Here is a 22,171-nt window from a genome sequence, read left to right on the forward strand (position 1 = left end):
AAAAGAGTTTTACTTTAAGACTAAAAGTAGTTTTGAGATATCTAGTAACTTTTAAAAGTTTTTTAACTTAGAGATGGTCAATGATGTAAGACATACATTGCCTAGTCATCCTTCACTGGCTTTAGGGGAAAGCCTGCACCACAGTCCTGGCTGAGAGGGCAGTGGGCCACATTACTGCACCTACTGCAAAGAGGCAGGGCCAAGCTCTGGGCTGCAATCAACAGAAGCACACCTGATTCAAGAGTGGCCAACATACATGTTGGGCAAGGATGCACAGTGCAGCTTGCAGAGGGAAACTGGCAAATCAGATTTGTTTGCATTTTCTGTCTGTCCCTCTGTCTCTCTCTGGAATTTGAATTAAAGGGACATAGTTAAATGATAAAAGTTCACATAGAAAATGGGCCTGTGGTGGTCATTATGACATAAGTGAGGCTCAGAAGAAGCCAACTGGGTAGAAAGAGACCAACAAGATGCAAAGAGAAGTAGATTAAACATGAAAGCAAGAGGCCAGAGAAATCCCTCTACTACCTTGATTCCTTCTCATTCTAGGGCCTAATAGCATAACTCCTGGATTCCTTCTTGAATTCTATACCTAGGATATATATAGCGGTACCTCTGTTCACAAACTTAATTCTTTCACAATTCTGGTCACAAACTGAATTGGATGAACCAAATCAAATTCAGTGGTGAGATGCCATTGTATAGGTTATGGTTTATATGCAGATATCCCCCAAGAGCAATATATATAGGATATATATCCTAGATCAGTGATGGTGAACCTTTTAGAGACAAGTGCCCAAGCTGCAACCCAAAACCCACAAAGTGCCAACACTGTAATTAAACCTGAATACTGAGGTTTTAGTTTAGAAAAAACAGCTCATACATTAACATGTGTGCCATAGGTTTGCCACCACTGTCCTACATATATATATCTTCTAGACATACATTTCACAAATATTATTTTGATATCATTTAATATTAGCAAAAAGAAAAGTATAAAAAATGCACATGACTCATTTCAAAATTCAGCATTAGGGGCCACGGATTTAGCTCAGTGGTTCCACCACCTGCCCTGCAAGCACAAGGATCCAAGTTAGATCCCCAGTACCAAAAAAAAATAAAAATAAAAATTCAGCAATAATCTCTATTATATATAATGTTGGGGCTGGGGATGTAGCTCAATAGCACCACACCTGCCTGGCAAATGTAAGGTCCTGAGTTCGATCAGGACAGTACAGGAAACACACACACACACACACACACACATATAATGTTGGTTCCCTATAAACTTCCGTAAAGTAAAATTATTCAATGAATCAACCTAGTTTATATTTAGTCTATATTTATCTAACTTTATTAACACATATTACCTAATCTGTCATTGATTTTAGGATACAGAATTACTAAGTGCATCACTGAAAAAAAAAACATTGCCACTGAAACTATGATGCAATGCTTTCTCACTCTTTGGGCTATCAGGACCATTTATGATGCAGCATTTCTTAAGCACTGCACTACCATTACTAGGATTTTCTTCCAAAGTAGCTCACACTATTCTGTAAATTTTAATGTTGGTACTTTCTTGAGCCTCAGTGTTTCAGAAAGCAACAAGAAAAACACTTAAAACTCAATAGGTATGGTACCAATAAACACACAGAACTCAGCTGAATGGTTATTACCAAGTTCATTCGGGAGCAGCTTCTGACAGTGCTTATAAGACACTATCTACTGCAAAATACACTGCCACTTTTAAAATATTAAAATGTAAAAAGCTTTAAAAGTATGGTGATAATTAGGCCTACATTCTAGAAATTAATATAATTGAAATTGTTATGGTTTGGCATGTCTCCCAACATTTATGTATTTGAAACTTAATACCCAATTCATATGTTAACTGTATTTGAAGGTGGGGTCTTTGGGAGGTAATCAGGGTTAGATGCGGTCAGGAGCAAAGGATTCCCATGATGGAATTAGTAACTTTATAAGAAAAGGAAGATGAATAAACACACACATGGACTATTACCTGCTTTGTTTCATTTAGACATCTTGAAAAACTTTTCACATGAGCTCTTATTCTTTTCTTCATTTTTTAACTTTTTAAATTAAAAAATAATTATGTATCACATACAACATGATGTTTCGAAGTATATAGTCTGTCAAAAAGTATGCATCAGAAAAAGGAAAATGTATATAAATATTTTAATAGTAAATTTATTGAGACATCATGAGATTAATACAAGTTACCTGTGGCCTCTGCAATTACAAGAGGTACTCAAAGTGGTGGCCATTAGCTTCCAGACATTTATTAGTATGGTGAACTGCTGAAGTGTGTATTCATTTTTTTGACAGACTCTGTATATTGTGTTATGGTGAAAACTAGCCAATTAATAAATGCACTACGGGCCGGGGATTTAGCTCAGTGGTGCCACCGCCTGCCTTGCAAGCGCAAGGTTCCGAGTTCGATTCCCAGTACCAAAAAATAAATAAGTAAATAAATAAATGCACTACTTCACACAGTTAAGTTATGGTCACAACACTTAACATTCATTCTTTCTATATTTTTTCAGAATATATCATTTACAGACACCATATTGTACAATAAGTCCCTATTATCTACAGTTTATAAAAATTCTGAATTCTCCTGTGCAATATTCATAAAAAATTCCCATTCTGTCTGACTACCTAAGTTAGCACTAACAATACTAGTAGGGGTGGTAGGGTGCACTTCTGCTTTGCACATTAAATGTTCACTTCTTCCTAAAAGGAATACTGGATTTAATCAAATTCCTTTCAACCATAATAAACCCCAAATGAAAAGATAAGCATTGTATTTTCTTTAAAATTTTCTAATATTCCAGGGCCAGGAATTTAGCTCAGTGGTTCCGCTGCCTGCCTCGCAAGCGCAAGGTCCCAAGTTAGATCCCTGGTACCAAAAAAATTTTTTTTTCTAATATTCCATATACTCAGGAAAGTACAAAAAATATACAGCATGAGGTTATAGCTAGCACCCATATCTGGAAAGTATTATTACAGTATGTTCAGGTCACTTTGTGTGTGCACACATATGTGTTCATGCAAGCGTAAAGAAATCAAATCTTACAGTTACAGGAAATCTGCACCCACACTTCTACCCTTGTTGTTAAGCATTGTACGACACACCCTTATATTTTTTAACATGTTTATAGTTCTAAATATATTTAATACTGTTTTAACTATTTAAAAATTATATAAAAAGCATATTTTATGTAGTTATAACTTTGCTTTTCCCTGTCAGGATTATATTCATTTCTTTAAACTGTCCTGCAATATGTTATAGTCTGAATAAATCACAATCTTGGGCCAGGGATGTAGCTCAGTGGTGCCATGCCTGCCTCACAAGCACAAGGTCCTGAGTTTGATCCCCAGTACCAAAACAAAAATCTGTATGTTCATCTCTACCAAGGGGAAGTTCAGCTGTTTTTATTGCAGGGTTCAATTAATGCCATTAACTATATAGTTTCAAGGATCAAGTGTTCTGGCTGCTAATATTTATTACATTGGATACTTACCAGTCTTTCAACACTTTTGTAACATTTAGTCTTTATAATTTGGGTTCATAAAGTAGAATAAAGCTTCACCTATTAAAAAAAAAGAAACATATTAGTGGGAAACCTATTAAATAATTTTAATAAAGTTCTGACATAAAAATCAGTGACCAGTCTTTTTATGTGATGCATGAAACCACTACCAATTTTTTTTTTTTGTAATCTCAAGAGCACACTACAAAAATGCATAGCTTCAAGAAATGAGTTAAGAGAGTGTCCTGCACACAGTGCTATCAACCTAATCATAGCTCTCTACCCTTCCTCTCCCAACTCCTAACTTACATGCTCCAGATGAGTCACAACTTAACTACAAAGATAATCATACTGCTGTCAGTCTTCTTAACACTGGATTCTAGGAGGTGGTTGAATATCACCTAAATACACCAAGAAAAAAGGTGTTCATGTCCAAGTTCCTATGGATAGCCAAATTATTCTTCTCCCATTGGGGTGTTAAGGTTTACATACAGATATCCCCCAAGAGCCTCAGGTACTCATAGGCAGGCTTTTGGAAGCTAATTGGAATATGGAAGCTTACAGCTGGCTTGCTATTAGGAGGTGGCGCCCAATTTGAACAGGCAGGTCACTGAGAGCATGGCCTGGAAGGGTTTATCTCCCTTCCTAGCTTTACCTTTGTTCTTTCTGCTTCCCCACCACCGTGCTGTGAGCAGCTCTCTTCAGCTCTTCTCTGGCATGCACCTCTGCCATGCCATTCTGCCTTGGATCTAGCCAACTATGGACTAAAATGTGAGTTAAAATAAACCTCTCCTCCTTCAAACTTTGGGTCTTGGGTATTGTGTCGCAACAACAAGGAAAGTGACTATGGCATGAGGTGAAAGTTATTTGATGATATATGAGAACTCAAAATACTAAAACCAAACAATGATTAACACAAAATTTCATATCCTTGAATTCTCTAATGAATTCAACTTTTGGGTACAATACAATGAAAACTATTTCTAGAATACTAACAGAAAGTTTCTGCTTCTGGAACAGCAACAAGATGCTTCTCTTTAGTTAGCTGTTTTCTCTTCTCTGTAGTTTTTACCAGAAAGAAACATAAAAAATATTTCCTTATTATAGTTATGTAGGTTTATTTTGAATCATAAGTTTTTTGAAAACAGTGACCATTTTTTAAAATGCTCAAATCTGAAGAACTACCAAGCTCCTTTCAGCTAGGCAAACAATTCCTAAACCACGTATTAGGTATTTCAGGATAAAGCAGGCAGGAAATGGGACAGAGCTACAATAGACACACAGTTTTATGTAAATTAGGAAAATACCTATTTCTAGTGGGTGCAGCCCACATCAGGATACACCATTGCTAAAGCACAGGCTAGCTTTCAGTCTCCCTTGCTCACTCCATGGACCAGCACCAGTGGTTAGTGCACCAACCACTCAACCACACAGGAACAGCTGTGGGATACCTTTCATGCCTGTTTCTGCTGCCTCCCAGGCTAATCAAAACCATGCATATATTCTTAACTCTAAAATTATGTACAAAGAGAAGGAAAAAACGGAAACAAATTCTTTGTAAATAAAGAGGGGAAGAAGGGTTGAGGGAGGGGAGGGAGTTAGCGAAAAAAGAAGAATCAAGATATATTATGCACAGGTACAAATGATGAATGTGGTCATTATGTATATCTAAAATGAACCAATAAAATTAACTTTAAAAATAAATAAAATAATGGAAGAGGAAATTATTAGTCAAATTATGAGTCTAAAAATAGTATTCTATTAATTGTTCTGATATAACATCCTCTATCTTTGGACTACTACAAGGTAAAGCCACCTAGCTTACAATGCTTAAATGATTCCAGATAATTCAGTGTGGCTACTGAATTGAAAGCTGGCAGCCAACTAAAACTGTTTTGCTATTTTATTGAGAGACATTTTCTAGGCCAAATTGATGGATTTCTATAATATTCTTAAATTGGCATGGCTTCTCCATGTCTGTGTTTGCAAGCCCAGCTTGGATATCCATGAAATTTCATTTTACCCACAAACAATTCTAATGCCAGGAGTCAGCTGTGCCCTTCTTGATTGTCCCACCTCTCTTTATACACAACTATAATCTAATTTTTATCACTCAATATTACACTAGGTATTCATAAAGTCTAGAACTGTAAATATATTTTAATAGATTTAAAATGTCATTAGGGAATTATACATATTTTTGTCTGTTTCCAAACTATACTGACACCCTGTAGTTAGTTACTTGTCTATGTAACTATCTTACCCATGAGGTCACAAGCTCCTTAAGGCCAAGGATCCTATCTTACTATTTTTTGCCTTTTTACTGTTATGATGCCAAAATTTAAATTCAACATTACTATAATTTTCCATTTCTAATACAACTGTTACAATAAAACTTGCCCCAGCAATAGTCCTAGAACATTTATATTTCTAACATTTACCCAAAATGAAAAGTATAAAAAATGCCTATAAAAATATAAATCATGTTCTCAGAAAAATAACTTTTTCTCATACAGTGACTGGTAAAATGTAAAATAAGAACAAACTAATTAACAATAACAGCAAAAACCAAAACAATAAAAACCCTGATTTAATGTATTAGCATCAACTTTTAGTTTTACAGCATTAGAAATTTCATCAATGTGTTAATGTAATTCAACAAATGTTCAGTGAGTATTTACTATATGCCAGCTATTATTTCAGGCACTGAGTATAGAGCAAAATTAAAATCCCCACCTTCATGGATTCTAGTGGGGTAGAGAAAGATAAAAATATATATCATGCCAGGCAGTGCTAAGTGCTATGAAAAAAGTAAAGCAGTGTAAGTGTACAGAGTGAATAGTAATGCTATTTTAGTGCTTGCTTCGGCGGCACATATACTAAAATAGTAATGCTATTTTAGAAGGTCTGAAGAGGTAAACTTTGAGCAAAGGCTTGAACAGAATTTTTTAAATTGGGTCAAGTGGGCATCTGAAAAATGTGTACTTCAAGGTACTGAGATGATGTCTGCCTAATGTATTGGATATTAAATGCGAGAGATAAGTCAAGAGTGACTACACAGACAGAATGAGAAAAGTCATTCAGTCCTACTTCTCAGGAACTGGAGTACTATGTGAAAAGAGGAAACAGAAATGCTTCCCTAGAAATATTTCTTCCTCAGAATGCACCCCCTAAAAAAAAGACTACTAGGTTTTCCAGCCTATGAGAAACTGCTGGACCAGTGATTTAGCTCAGTGGTGCCGCTGCCTACCTCGCAAGTGCAAGGTCCCGAAAAATAAAAAACTAGAATAGTACTGCTTACTGGTAGGTAAGATGACAGAAGTGCAAGGTGAGAAGGAAAATAGAGTTCCATTTCAGCTATATTACATTTCCAGGACTATTAGAAACCAAGTAAAGGATGTCAAAAAGGCAGCCAGAGATACAAAACTGGTGTTCAAGCAGGGAGGCTGGAACTGGTGAACTAACTGGGGAATCCTCAGCATGCAGGTATATTTCTAAAGCCAGGAGACTAGCGGGGATGAAATAACCCAGAGCAGTGCTATCCAAAAGAACTTGCTGAGATCATGGGACTGTTATGTAATCCCTGCTATCTAACACAGCTGACAAAAGCTACATGTGGCCAATGTGGCCACAATGAATGGTTGGAACTTAGAGAATGAGTATTGGTCTAGGACCAAGCCCTGCCTGGTCTAAGCCTGACTGAAGCTGGGAGAGGAGCATCCAGCACAGGAGGAAAAGAAAAAAATAGCAAGTGATGTGGGAGAAAAATCAGAATGGTATCTCCAGGACCAAATGCAGAAAATGTGAGACAGAAAAAAGTGAACAATCATACAAAATATTCCTAAGTGACTGAGGAGAGGAAGACTGAGAATTGACCATTGGGTTTAGCTATATGGAAGTACCTGACAACCTTGCTAAGAATGCTTAGGGGATTAGGAAAGAGTAATGAAAAAATGAAAGCAAGCAGTTTAGACAGCTCTTTTGGGAAGTTCTGACATAAAGTATACAAGGAAATGGGGAATCACTTGAGGGGCTTGGGATACGAAATTTTTTTTAAAAGACTGACATTGGAGGGCCAGGGATTTAGCTCAGTGGTTCCAGCACCTGTCTCGCAAGCACAAGGTCCCAAGTTCGATTCCCGGTACCAAAAAAAAAAGCCTGACATTGGAGCATGTTTGTAAGCTGATATAGCCTGTTGCTCCAACAGAAAAAAAAAAGTTTATTAAAAAAAACTAGAATGAAAAGAGATATTTGTATGGTGGCACACACCTACAATCCCACTTCTTCTGAGAGGCTGAGGTAGGAAGATCACAAGTTTGAGTCCGGTCTGAACAACTTAGGAACACAGTGAGACCCTGTTTCAAAATGAAAAATAAGGAATGGGAAAGCAGCTCAGGGCTATGGCTCTGGGTTCAATTTCTAGTAGCATACACACACAGAGAGAAAGAAAGAGAGAGAAAGAGAGAGAGAGATTTCTATAAACAATAAAGGCAGGGGCCAGGGATTTAGCTCAGTGGTTCTGCTGCTTGCCTCACAAGAGCAAGGACCCGAGTTCGATCCCTGGTACCCAAAAAACAAAACAAAACAAAACAATAAAGGCAAAATAAAGAGAATCCAATGTATAAGTGGAAAAACAGTGACAGGTCTCTAATAGGATTAAAAGGATGTCAGAATACATGAGTACAGATGTAGGAAGATTACACTATTTGGCAATAGAAAACCAAAAAGTCCTTTTTCAGTGCTTCTATTTTCTTGGTGAAATAAAAAACAAGGTTACTAGCTGAGAGTGAGAAGTGAGGAGGAAGTGTTAAAGTACTCAGTGTAGCAGGGTAAAAAACAACAGCCTCTAAGAGATTTCCCACTAAGGTCCCAATGAGTTTAAGGTAAGACTGAGTTGTGGTGTTTAATAACAGTAGCCATACTATAATCCAATTCTCCTTTGTGTCCCAAAAGATAGTGATAGAATGACTGCCAAATACACCAGGGAAATCTAGACATGTACTATAGCTGAGGCATTCTGCTAACACACATGTGTAGCAATCCTGTCAAAAGTAGGAACTGAGTTATCTAGAATGAATTCTTAAGAGAATCTGCATAACATTTCCTGTTCATCGTTTTATTCTGCAAATATCTGTAAATCTTTTAAAGTGATCTCTAGAGTCTTTTGTGGAGATTACATCAATTTACTAAAATCTATGGCCTCTACATCCTTTTTAATGTTGGAACTTTATACCTCCACTGTCTACAAGTTTTCACATTTGCCATAATTACTCAAAGATTACAGTCCAGCAAAGATACTAACAAATCTTCTCAAATCTGACCCTGAGATATGAATTTGTTCAGACCAACCAAAGGTTCTGATCCAATCTCCTCCCCAGTCTTGGGCTTCAATTTTTTCCTATTATTTCTCCTACTTCTCGCTATATTTGTCTATATATAGATTATTCTTCATATCAGAGAAGACAGAAAACAGAATCTGACAGTTTCATTCATTCTCTGTATCTATAAGGCCAATTTGTTAATAAGAATATACTATTTGTCATTTTCATTCCCTACATATAAAAGGTAGAAAGTCAGCATAGCCTTTTTTCTAAATCTCAGCTCATTATTCTGCTAGGATTGTGTTCCTTTTTAAATAATATTTTGAATATATATATATATGTTTTACATCCTTCTTTTCTCTTTCTACACATGCTATTTTAATAGCAGTTCACGTGACCATTTTACTTCTCCCTTTTCTTCACAAATTTTTTCCAATTATTCAGTAAAGATTTGATGGTTGTCTTCCAGCCACTTTCACTTCTAGAGACTGTATCGATGAATCTTACCTACTTTCCTTTGAACTTTAGAAAATGAAAACTTCTTAATGATAGGAGCTGTATCTGTTGTATTTAGTGTTAGTTCCCTGGCATCTAGAATACTACTGGCCACACAGAAGGCATTCAATTCAACTCATTTACTGAACGAATGACATGGCCTTTCTCTCAGGATTCCCATTATGTTCCCTTGTCTGATTAAGTCCTCACAATAGGTCAAAATTAGGCATAGAGTATCAGATCCTTTGATTACTTCCTTTACCTTCTGAAAATGAAATAGTCAATGAAGTAAGTCAACAATGGCTCTGCTTTACTGAGTGAAACTTCCTGCAGACATTGGGGCAGCTGACTGATACTTTAGCTCTGTTCTAGTTCTGTGAGTATTAAAATGTACTATCCACCTACAAGATGACAGAATTACGTTACACACTAAGTATTGTGGATTTTCACACATTTACCTTCTTGATACATAGAACTACTATACTTGCTCCCCAAAATAAGTCATGACCCACATACACTCTTAACCTTAGGGCCGCTCCTATGTAACAGCATTTTTAATGCTTGTCCCTTCTGTGTTCTGGTCAGCACTACCAAGGACATTGTATTTACCATTGCAATGAGCTTAGAAGTTGAGCTTAAAAGTCTCAAGCTCAATAAGAGGGCCAGAATAGCCCATAGATCACTGAGCTTCCTTCTCAAGTAGCCCATGTCAACAAAAAGGGGTCCATTGTGCTATATTTCCCCTTTCCACAAATTCATTAATTCAATCAATATTTATTAACTATTTTAATACACATATATTAATCTGTTTTCAAGCTATCTTCAGTAGTTTCTGAATCTGTTATGAACAGCTGATTATCCATACAGCAGCATCCGGCAGTGCTGAAAACCAAAGACCTAAAGGCAGCAGATGGGGAATCTAGCCAGACACACAGAGCAGTATGTAGTTTGGCTTCCTCCTCTAGAGGAGCTGCATAGATCCCAGAAGACTATACAACATCAGTAAACACTGTTGTTATATTTAATCGCTCAGCACTAGCCGAGTATGTTATGGCCAAGTGTGCCATCTGGAGGAAGAAAAGACCACTGCAGTCTTCCCTCAGGACAGTGCGGGGGGGGGGGGGGGGGATGGAATTAATATGAAAAAATGGAAACAAAGTCTTTGTAAATAGGGAGGGATGGAGGGGTTGAAGGGAGGGCAGGGGAATGGGGAAAAAATAAGAACCAAGAGAGATTATATAAAGGTGCAAATTTCCAATGATGAATGTCATTATATTGTATACCTAAAATGTACCAATAAAATTAATTTTAAAAAACAAAATTTAAAAACAAAAAAACCACTAATTTCTACTTTAAGATGCGCTTTCCAAGGCAGCAACAAAAATAAAAACAAGGGAGTATTTGTATTTTTCCATGACTTATGGATTCAGAAAAAGCCACAATTGAAGCTTTCTTGAAAATATAGATCAATTTATACGGACTTTACTAAATTCCACCTCTGCAGAGCTCAATACATATTGATGATAAACTCACAATTTAAAAAATTTATAAAATTGGATAATAAATATACTAACTAAGTCAAACAGCAGCCCAGGTAAGCTTGATGAGGTAATCTCAGCATCTCTCTAAACCCTTCCCAAGGGTTCTCTCTCAATGCCACATTCATCCATATTGTACTCTAAATGCCCCAAAGAAGACAAATTCTACAGATTGGAACATCTCATGTATACATGGCACTGTCTGTAAGGGCAAATCTTTTGCATTCTAAATAACCATCTTAGAAATGAACATTTGGAACACAATCATTTGTAAGAAGTAACTGCCATACTCCTACATTTTCAACTGACAATGAGGTAATAAACTGACTGGCAGAAAAAAAAAAACTTTTACAGTTTTCATTTAATTATTTTAGAATGAGAATCTATTCTATAATCAATATTCAGAGAACTGCATGACCTATAGATTAATGACCATGTTAACTGTCGGGCTTGACCTGGTAGTGAAATGGTTAATGAATATGCTCTTTAACTCCAAGCTACAGTTTGACAGGATACAAAGAAATAACACAACAAAACAGGCAGCCAATGCAGGTGCTGTCTCTGTCTGACAAAAGCCAAATATCTCAGAGCAGACAGAACACAAACACAGGATGGGATGTTCCCAATATAGAGATAACAACTACAAAGTACAGCACCTTTTTTTTGCCAAGTCACCTGAAAATATCCATACATCTGCCTCAATCGCTGCATGGACCCCAACCACAAATATTTGCTCTGATCCCTATATGTGATAGACGTTCCAGAATTCTCTTCCAATGCCCTATAAAGCTTTCTGCCTTTTCTTTGTTCAGGGCTGGTGGCCTCTTGCTTGCCGTCAGTTCACCTCTGCCCAGGGTGAATAAAGTCTGTACTTCTTTGCTTTCGCTAGCCTGCTCTGGGGGACTTATCCCTCCGCAGTTTGTTACATTAACCTCCCTTAGGATTTTACAGATAAAAACATTAAGGCAGATGTTTGGTTAAAAAATTTTTTTAAAATTTCCCAAAATTACCCAGTGTTTTTCTTGATACTGCATAAAGTTTAAGGGGATCTCTCAAAGCCAAACTCTTTCAGAATGCTACCTGTTAGATCTTGTCAGTAATTAGGTCTAGGCAACCCCTCAGCAGTTTGTATACACTGACTACTCCCTCTCACAAATCAACTCTTCCTTTCTCATTCCTGTTTCAGTTACCGCCTCTTCCTAGTAAGAAACCAGAACAGGGCTTCTTGTGGGGTCTACACAGTTCTCCTTTTTGACATCTTGCTGGTTCACATTACTCATTAGCCCTATGAACTTGGGTACTTTCTCTTTCTAAAGCCTTAAGAATAATGCTGTTTTCACCCCTTAAGCACAACAAACTTCCTGCCAATTAATTTCTCACTTCTTGTTTTATAGCTTCATGTTATCTTTTCCCATGTTTCCACATTTTTCATTTAACCAAGAAGTAAATGACCTGGAGGGGGGAAATGCTGCTCCTCCTAGAAAGAAGTACAGTATTTACATTTTAACAAAAAGTAACACCTTCAGCTCTAACTAGAATTTTAGCATCACAGGTGTAAAAGTTGGCTCTGACTTAGATGTTCCATGTTAAAAACACAGAACCATAATGATTGTTAAGCAGTGTACAATACATGGAAATAAATGATTGTATTGATCCTACATTTATTCTGTGTTATGCACTTAGAAGTCAAAACATAAAACATATTTAATGAAATGTTTGCAATTATGTAGAACTGTGTGGGCTGTTCAAATAAAGAACATTTTTAAAAAAACGTATTAAGAGAAGTGTTTTGGGAGGGGATGGAAATCTAAGAAAGCAGTGAGCCAAAAAGTGTATCTACTTTTGTTTTTATATTTCAGGGGGTCAACAAACAATACTGCCTGTTTCCCTCCTCCTCTCTCCAAGCCCACAAAGTCCACTCTCCATTCCAGCTCCTTGAAATTTGTGGCTGGCCCAGGGAAGAGAGCCCACTCCGGTTCCTATATGACAAAGTTGGCCAAGAAATAAAGATAACACAGGAACAGGATAGCAAGGCAGAATTTTAACATTCAGAGGAAGACACACCAAAATGTACCAAACCTAAACCCTTCAACAAGTAGTTAATTTTCCCTCAATCAAACAAATTAGACAGCCAGTTATCTCAAGAAGTTGTGTTTGAACCTCCGTACCACAAAAAGATGGAAATTTTGAGACTTTGGTTTTAGTGAACCTGTACTAAAAAAATTATTAAGGCCCATCCAAGTAATTCATCTCTTCTTTACATCTTTTGTTTTACATCATTGCTGGAATGGATATGCTAGAAGTTTTATATAAACTATCCTCAAAACAAATATGTGGATTTCTACAGGATGATTATGAGATCTTGCTAACACCTATTTTGATTGACTACCACACATCTAAAGCTACTAGATGTACTTTACAGACATGGCTTGCTTAATGTTCAAAACAACCTAATATGTGCCATTAGTATTTGTTCCACATTAAGGAAACCGAAACACAGTAAGGTTGGCAATTCCCGAAGGTCCCAGAGCTACTATCAGTGCCAGGATTCAGACTCAGGCAATCTCTCAGTAGTTTGTACATACTGACCCCTCCCTCCAACAAACCAATTCTTCCTTCCGCATTCCTATTTCAGTTTATGGTCTCTTCCCAGAGAGAAACTGAAATAGTGCTTCATCTGGGGTCTAGACATATTCTTGCTCTTGAAATCTTGCTGCTTCATCTATTCACCAGCTCTACAAACTTGCATACTTCCTCTTTCTAAAGCCACAGTTGTTTTTTTTTTTTAATCTCTACAACTAAGATCATAAGAGTACCTACAGTTGTTGTGAATATTAAAAATAAATGCAAGAGCTCATATAGAATGCATACAGTGACTGGCAGATTGGAGAAAGATCAATAATCATTAGCTATTAATATCACCACCTTGAATCTGGTCCTTCTCCTCTACCCTCCTGCTGAAACATTCCTAGGCTCTCATCTCCTCTCTTCTTTGTCTATACCAACAACCTGCTAATTTGACATCCTGGTCTGGTTTCCATCCAATCCAAATCCTACAACTGTTAAAATTGTCCCTCTGAGTCCTGGAATCATAAATGACACTCCAATTAGTCTTTCCAATCTCCCAAAACATCTCCTAACACTTTCTACTACACTACTTGAGAAAGATACTTTTTCAACGCTATTTCATTAATTTTTTTATGTTGTTTTTGCTACAGAAATTCCCATTAATTCCCAATTAATTACTTTTCTACATGTTTCTATCTTAGCATCCATCACACTGTATTGTTTCTTTCCAAATTAGATTATACACTCCGTAGGAAGGAACCAAAAGCAGTGGCACATGCCACTAATCCCAGCACTCTGGGAGGTGGAGGCAGGAGGATGGCAAGTTCAAGGCCAGCCTGGGCAATTTAGTAAAACTGTCTCAAAATAAAAAAATAAAAAGGGCTGAAGATATAGCTCAGTGGTAGACTACTTCCTCAGAATGTGTGCAGCCCTGGGTTCAAACCCTCATAGTACAAAAAATATTTATTTAATACTAACTGAATAGACACATTTACAGAAGTCTTTCTGTATTCAACAAGCTTTGAAGGTACTCAGGTACTCACATACACCTAAAAACCTTACAAATTTTTTGTATTAAAAATCTTCAGTGATAAATTTTTACTCATATCATGTCAAAGATTATAATTCAGAGAATATAGTTTGAAAGTTCTCAATTATAAGTATGCTAGCCTTTCATGCCTCCTAAAGAAACACTAAACACTTTGGGTCTTTAAATGTGAAATGAATATAATTAAAAAGTTTATATACCAACTCTATAATGATCTATAATGATCTATAATAGTTTTTCGTATCTATTTTGCATGTAATGAAAGTCTATAAAACAAGTTTTAGAAATACTGAATGCAGACATTTACAAGCTTGGAAAATAACTTGCAAGGGTAGACAGCACTAGTTTCTGCATATCTTCTGTAATTTGTACAGAATACAATTATCATTCCTTTTGTGTGTATGTGTGTGTGTGTGTGTGTGTGTGTGTGTGTGTGTGTGTGTGTGTTTTACTGGGGATTGTACTCAGAGCTACATCCCCAGGCCTTTTTATTCTGAGAAACAGTCTAAGTTGCGCAGACTCAAACTTGCAATCCTCTTGCCTCAGACTCCTCAGACTCCCACTTATAAGTGTGCACCACTATGCCCAGCTGGCTTTCCCTTTAAAATAAAGAAAAAACTGAACTGATGAAGTCAATTATAGAAAAGGTTTATTAGCCTTAAATCTACCTAGTCTGTGTCATCCCCCTTCAAGACATCAAGAGTAGAATAATTTTTCAGAGAGTGCAGGGACACCCAATTTCCAATTTTTTACAACACCCATTTCCAGACCCCTGGTGTGATGCCTAGAAGTCTACAAATCTGTACCCACCTCAGGTTTCAGGATAAGCAGACTTGTAGACCACTTCATGATGGGATCACACCCCTGCAGAAGAAATTACCCCATGACATAAAATGAAGCAAAAACAATCATTTCATGGGACCCAAATTGCCCTCTGAAGCCGTAGGACTCCTCCAGAGCTAAGACACCAGAACTGAGATAATGGTTGACTGGACCCTGGCTCACCTCAGCTGTTCCATAAAAGCTGGCCTCGTGCTTTTGTGAGAAAACCACAAAACCTCCTTATTAGAATGTGCCCCGTCCAGCTACTCCAGCTGTAGTCCTTTTCCTATTCTTCCTTACTTTCTTTTTATTTTGGTACCGGGGATCAAACTCTGGTCCTTGCGCTTGCGCAGCAGGCAGTGAAACCACTGAGCTAAATCCCCAGCCCTCTTCCTTACTTTCTAATTTAATAAACATCCCTAAGTCTCACACGGACCCATCCTGATTATTCTGTGACAAAAGCCAAGAACCTATTTAGTGGACTAAGTTGAGGTCCCTATCTCCTCTTTAGGAGACCTCCTTTGACTCCATTCAGTGAGATTACCTTGTTAAAATGCATTAAAATGTTCAAAAGGCTGGTAGTATTGAGGTAGAAGAAACAAAGATAGGTAGAAACCAGGATAACTGTAATTTTAAAATTGAACTTTTAAAGAAAACTAAAGCTTCAGGATATAATCAAAATTATGCAACATTACAATCCTTTTTCCCCCTTCCAGACAACTCATTCAAAATTTCTAAGACTCTTAAAAATATACATTACACCTGTAAATTGGGCCCTTGCCTGTCACCCGTAAATTAGGCCTTCATTTTTTTCCCAATTCTACAGATTTACAAATTTCACAGATTTCCACCAAGAGCACATAAATACCCTCAACCCCAGACCATAATGCACCTCATCCTTTGAACACTTGCACTCCTTTCTAAGTGTATACTACTTTGATTCTGCTTAATAAATCTGCCTATGGGGCCGGGGGTTTAGCACAGTGGTTTTGCCGCCTGCTGCACAAGGGCAAGGACCTGAGTTCGATCCTGGTACCAAAAAAAAAGAAATCTGCCTATGCTTCTCAATGATGTGAAATGAAATGTTTTTCTGTAATGAAAGTCAGCAAACCTATTTGGGGGGGGGGTTGCTGTGGGATAAGTTGAGGTCCCCATCTCTTCTTTGTTTTTTTTTTTCCTTAAATTCTTTTATTGGTACATTTCAGGTATACAATACATTTACATTTATCATTGAGTGCTTGTACCTATACATGATGTATCTTGGTTATTTTTTTCCCCATCCCATCTCCCCTTTGTGGGGACCACTTCAGAACCTATCTGGTAAAATAATACTAGGCTAAAATCAAGAAATTTTCAGGTTTCTGTTTTGCCTCAAACTCTCCTTAGGATCTCAAGCAAGGTGCCTAACTCTTCTGATTCCCATTAATTCTTATGGACACATTTTAAAACAAAACCTAGACGAGTCTAAATGTATCTTTGGGTTGTTTTATGCGAGTATAACATTCGGAAAGTGTAGGCATCGGGATCTATTTAAGATTGCAATTACATATTTTAAATGTCTCCTTATGGTGTGCATAACCAGGTTTTGTCAAAATACCTTACTGATATTCTATCTTTTCAAAATACTGAGAAAATAAATTTATTTCAGTAGTGGAGAATGAATGACTTTAGGAATATTCTCCAAAATGTTTAAATAAGGTTAACATAGAAAAAACTTCAAGAATAATTTTCAGCATCACTGTCCTTGAAATCATTGATAAGACAAAATTCAGAAAACAGCAAAGGATTTTAATCTTTAACAAATCTTAAGTCATAATACACTGAAGTTCAACAAAGTCTAGACAAGTAAATATAAAAAGGAGGATAAGAGTGAGCTGATGGATAAAAGCAGCTGTCTTATAAGTCACACCAGGAAAAAAATCTTTTGCCACTGGCCAGGAAATACTGAATTTTACACTTCAATTAATGAATGACCAGAAGCAATAACAATTAGTGTATTTTATGAATTGATAAGTATATTTCGTTGCCTGTTCAAACAGATCGCATTATTACGATAAAAGAGATCATTTTCACTGTCTTAACTTCACATTCATCCACACTCAGCATAGTAATTATGATGTTCAAATAATACTTATGCAATTATGACTATTATTCTTATATCTAAGGAATGAACAGTGAATTACAGAACTAATAAGAATTATAGCAAATCACATTTTGATGAGATAAATTTTAAAAAGAAAAATTATTGATCTTTAAAAGTTCATGATATAGTACTTAAAAAACATAGATTTAATTTAATTTGTGCTAAATAAACATAAATTACTAAACACTGAATTCAACAAAGAATCAAATGCTACAACAAAAATTTAAATATACTTAACCAAAAAATATTTCCAATGCACAGTTAAATTTTAAAAAGAAATATGTACAAGGATAAACCCCTAGAAAATAGCAAATTCATCTGAACAATCTTTTTTTTTTTTTTTTCGGTACTGGGGATCCAACTCAGGACCTCGAGCTTGAGGCAGGTGAGACCACTGAGGTAAATCCCCGGCCCACATCTGAACATTCTTGCAGGTAGGACATGGCTAGACCACTCCCCAAAACAGTGCAGAAAAAAAAGAACCCTAAAGTTAGTCCATACTCTAGATATAAAATTTCCAGTATTCAATCCAAATTATGAATTATAAACATTTGTTACCCATTCCAGCTTTTTGTTCATAAATTTTAGTTCTTACAAAGTCTGTCTTACTTGGTTTAAAATGCATTTCCTACTTGTTTTCATCCTTTTGATGACAACAAAATTACTGAGTAGACATTACTAGTTTTATTTTCAGGTCTCTCTTAGTTTTTAACTTTTCATATCCACTGGCTTCTTTGACTGCCTACATTTTTTTAAAAAAAGGAAAGAAGGAAGAAAAGGAGGGACAGAGGGAGTAATTTTGTTGGTACCTCCTCTTTTAAGATTATTCAAGGATAGTCCATAAAGAAAGTAATCTCACTTCACCTCACCTCTCAGTACACTGCAGCCTGGCTTTTGCCCACACTACCAAAACTACTCAGACAAACATCAACAATAACCTTCTAATTGTCATTCCAACAGACTTGTTGCAGTACTTATCTGATTTGATCTCCCCAAGGAATATGAAGCATATAAGACTATTCATTATTCATTCTTTAACCCTTTCTTCTTTCTTGACTTAGGAGAACACACACACACACACACACACACACACACACACACCCCAAACACATCTACTTGTATATTTTATTTTTCCTCTTCTGACTACTCCTCAGTCTTCTTGACTGGATTCTTTTGCTAGCTCCTCATGCTGGTGAGGCTCTGGATTCTTAACTTCTCACTTTTCTTTCTTTGTGATCTCCTCTGATAATCTCAACAACTTCTAAGGTTTCAAGTCCCACTTACAAGCAAATGACTTCCCAAAATTCATCTACAGATGAGTACAGAACTTTCTTCAAATCCCTAGATCCTTATTTAAGAAGATGGTATCGGGAGTTCTATTCAGGAATCTTGGCCTGTGCCTATGGCTTCAAGTGTTTTCCCTACAATATCTTCCAGCAATTTCAAAGTTTTTAGTTTAACATTTAGATCTTTGATCCATTTTGATTTGATTTTAGTACAGAGTAGGAGACAAGAATCTACTTCCAATTCTCTGCAAGTGACTATGCAGTTTTCTCAGCATCTCGTTGTTAAAGATATTGTGTAATAGGAAGAAAATATTGTGTAATAGGAAGAAATATATAGGAAGAAATATTGTGTAATAGGAAGAAAAGGTCTAAAGGAGTAGGGGAATTGGGAGGGGTAGGGGAAAGGAAAGAAGGGAAAAGAAAAAATATGAGAAAAGGAAAAAAATGGAAAAAAAGTCTTTGCAAATAGGGAAGGGTGGAGGGGGTGAAGGGAGGGCACGGGAAGGGGAAACAAATAAGAACCAAGATACATCATGTAAAGGTACAAGATCCCAATGATGAATGTAACTGTATTTTATACCTAAAATGTACCAATGAACTTAATGGGAAAAAAAATCATACCAAAAAGAGAAAAGGTACATATTAATGAAATTAGTAATTCAAGGGTGAAATCACAATGAACACTGCCAAAATTCAGAAAATTATTAGTAATTACTTTGAAAAACTGTACTCCAATACATTGGAGCATTCAGAAGAAATGGACAGATTCCTAGAGACATATAATTTACCAAAACTGAGCCAAGAAGATATAAAACCTTTGTTTTGTCTTTTTGGTACCGGGGATCGAACTTGGGTCCTTGCGCTTGTGCAGCAGGTGGCGAAGATATAAAAGCTTTGAAGAATCCAATAACAAGCAATGAAATTAAGACAATAAAAAATCTACCAACTAAGCAACCCCCAGGACCCAATGGATTCACCATTGAATTCTGCACAAACTTCAAGGAAGATGTAATGCCAATACTCTAAAAGCTCTTCAATAAAACTGAAAGTAAAGGAGTACTGCTGAACTCATTCCTGGAAGTCACTATTGCCTTGATTCCAAACCCTACAAAGATTAAATTAAAGAAAACTACAGGCCAATCTCTTTAATGAATATAGATGTAAAAATCCTCAAGATAATGGCAAATAGAATGCAACAAATCATTAAAAAGATCATATGAGGTGACCAAGGAGGCTTCATCCCAGAGATGCAAGAATGGTTCAGCATATGCAAATCAATAAATGAAATATATCACATAAAAAAGCAAAGATAAAAAACACATGATCATCTCAATTGACACAGAAAATGCCTTTGACAAAATCCATCATCCATTCATGATAAAATTCTGAAGAAAAGATGTAGAAGGACCTTACCTCAATCCCATAAAAACCATTTATGACAAACTGCCAACATTACACTAAATGGGGAAAAACTGAAAGCTTTTTCTTTCTTTTTGCTACCAGGGATCAAACTCAGGACCTTGCGCTTGTGAGGCAGGTGGCGGAAACACTGAGCTAAATCCCCGGCTGAAAGCTTTTTCTTTAAAATCAAGAACAAGACAAGGACGTCCATTCTCATCACTCCTGTTCAACACAGTACTCAAAATTTTAGCCAGAGCAATTGGTCAAAAGAAAGAAGAGTATATACATATACTCTTTTTCTGCTTTAAATGTTTGAGGAAGGAAGAAGTCAAACTACCCTTATTTGCTGACTACCTAATCCTTTACGTAGGATTAAAAAAATTTCACCAAAGACTCCTAGAACTAATAAACAAATTCAGCAAGGTAGCAGGACGTTAAATCAACACACAAAAATCAATACCATTCCTGTACACCAATAGTGAACTCACTGACAAAGAAATCAGGAAAATAATACCATTTACAATAGCTTCAGGAAAAATTAAATACTTAGGAATTAACCTAACAAAGGAAGAGAAAGACCCCTATAACAGAAACTGTAATATTCTGAAAAAGGAGGTAAAAGAGAACATCAGAAAATGGAAAGCTATCATGTTACTGGCTAGACAGAACCAATATTGTGAAAACGGCCATATTTTCAAAATGATATCTAGATTTAATCCAATTCCAATCAAAATAACAACAGCATTCCTCACAGAACGAGAAAAAAAACCCTAAAATTTATGTGGAACTAGAAGAAACAGAAGAGCAAAAGTAATCCTGGGCAACAAGAACAAAGCACAAGGCATCACAACTGTAATTTCAAGTTATAGTACAAAGCTACAGTGACAAAAACAGCATGGTACTGACACAAAAACAGTCATGAGGATCAATGGAACAGAACAGAAGATGCACAAACAACCCCAGGCACATTCAGCCATCTGCTCTTTGAAAAGGGGGCCAAAAACATTCGCTAGAGGAAAGACAGCCTCTTTAACAAATGGTGCCAGGAAAAAGGCTGTACATGCAGAGATTGCATCTAGTCTCTTATCTCTCACCATGCACTAAAATAAAATCAAAATGGATCAAAACCTAAATATTAAAACAGAAACACTGAATCTGTTGGAAATAAAATAGGTAAAACTCTTGAGGATATAGGAACAGTCAAGGAATTTCTGAACAGAAGTTCAATTGTACAAGAAATAACATCAAGAATCAATAAATGGGATTGTATCAAATTAAAAGCTTCTTCACAGCAAAGGAAACAAACTGAACAACAAACTGAAGAGACAACGTGCAGAATGGGAAAAAAATTTGCCAACTACGCCTCATACAGAAGACTAATATCTGGAATATATATAGAACACACAAAAAAATTAGACCCCCCCAAATAAAAGACCCAAAAGAAGTACAAATGGGCAATAAAATATCCAACATCTCTTGCCATTAGAGAAATGCAAAGTTAAAATAACACAGATTACATCTCACTCCAGCAAGAATGGCTATCATTAAGAAATCAAACAGTAACAGCAAAGGCTGGAAAGGCTGCAGGGTTGGGGGAGAGGAACCCTTCTACATTGTTGGTGGGAATGTAAACTAGTACAACCACTATGGAAATCAATATAGAGATTTCTCAAAAAACTAAAAATAGAAATTCCATTCAACTCAGCTATTTATTTCTAGATATCTTCCCTGTCTCATTTCTGATTTTAGAGGAAATGCTTTCAGTTTTTCACCAATAAGTATGATGTTGGCTGTAGATTTATCATATACAGCTTTCATCAGTTTGAAGAAGGATCCTTCTATACCTATTTTCATCACGGTTTTTATTATGAAGAGATGATCGATTTTGTTGAAGGCTTTTTCTACACTATTGAGCTAATCATATGATTTTTAGCCTCAATTACATTTATGTGGTATATTTGATTTATGTATGTTGAACCATCATTGCATGCT

The 22,171-nt window shown here is 36.3% G+C and overlaps 1 protein-coding gene across 12 annotated transcripts in view; it reads right to left on the minus strand.

The window, feature by feature from the left end:
• Positions 1-22,171, minus strand: part of Lyst (lysosomal trafficking regulator) — a 286,606-nt gene that overhangs the window by 184,784 nt on the left and 79,651 nt on the right. For 3 of the 12 annotated variants that reach the window (XM_087181914.1, XM_087181913.1, XM_087181910.1), the window contains exon 2: positions 3,549-3,617. Coding sequence is in view for 7 of the 12 variants with exons in the window: in XM_087181909.1 (XP_087038035.1) it covers positions 2,024-2,037 (14 nt within the window). In the remaining 5 variants the exon portion in view is untranslated. Of the gene's footprint in view, positions 1-2,023; positions 3,494-3,548; positions 3,618-15,337; positions 15,392-22,171 lie in introns of those variants that run through there. The other 9 variants (XM_087181916.1, XM_087181915.1, XM_087181917.1 and 6 more) reach the window with 5 other exon arrangements.

This window comes from Heterocephalus glaber, unplaced genomic scaffold (genome assembly GCF_053883595.1).
Source record: "Heterocephalus glaber isolate CG9 unplaced genomic scaffold, H.glaber_assembly_v1.0 deba00001472, whole genome shotgun sequence".
NCBI classification, from domain to species: Eukaryota; Metazoa; Chordata; class Mammalia; order Rodentia; family Bathyergidae; genus Heterocephalus; species Heterocephalus glaber.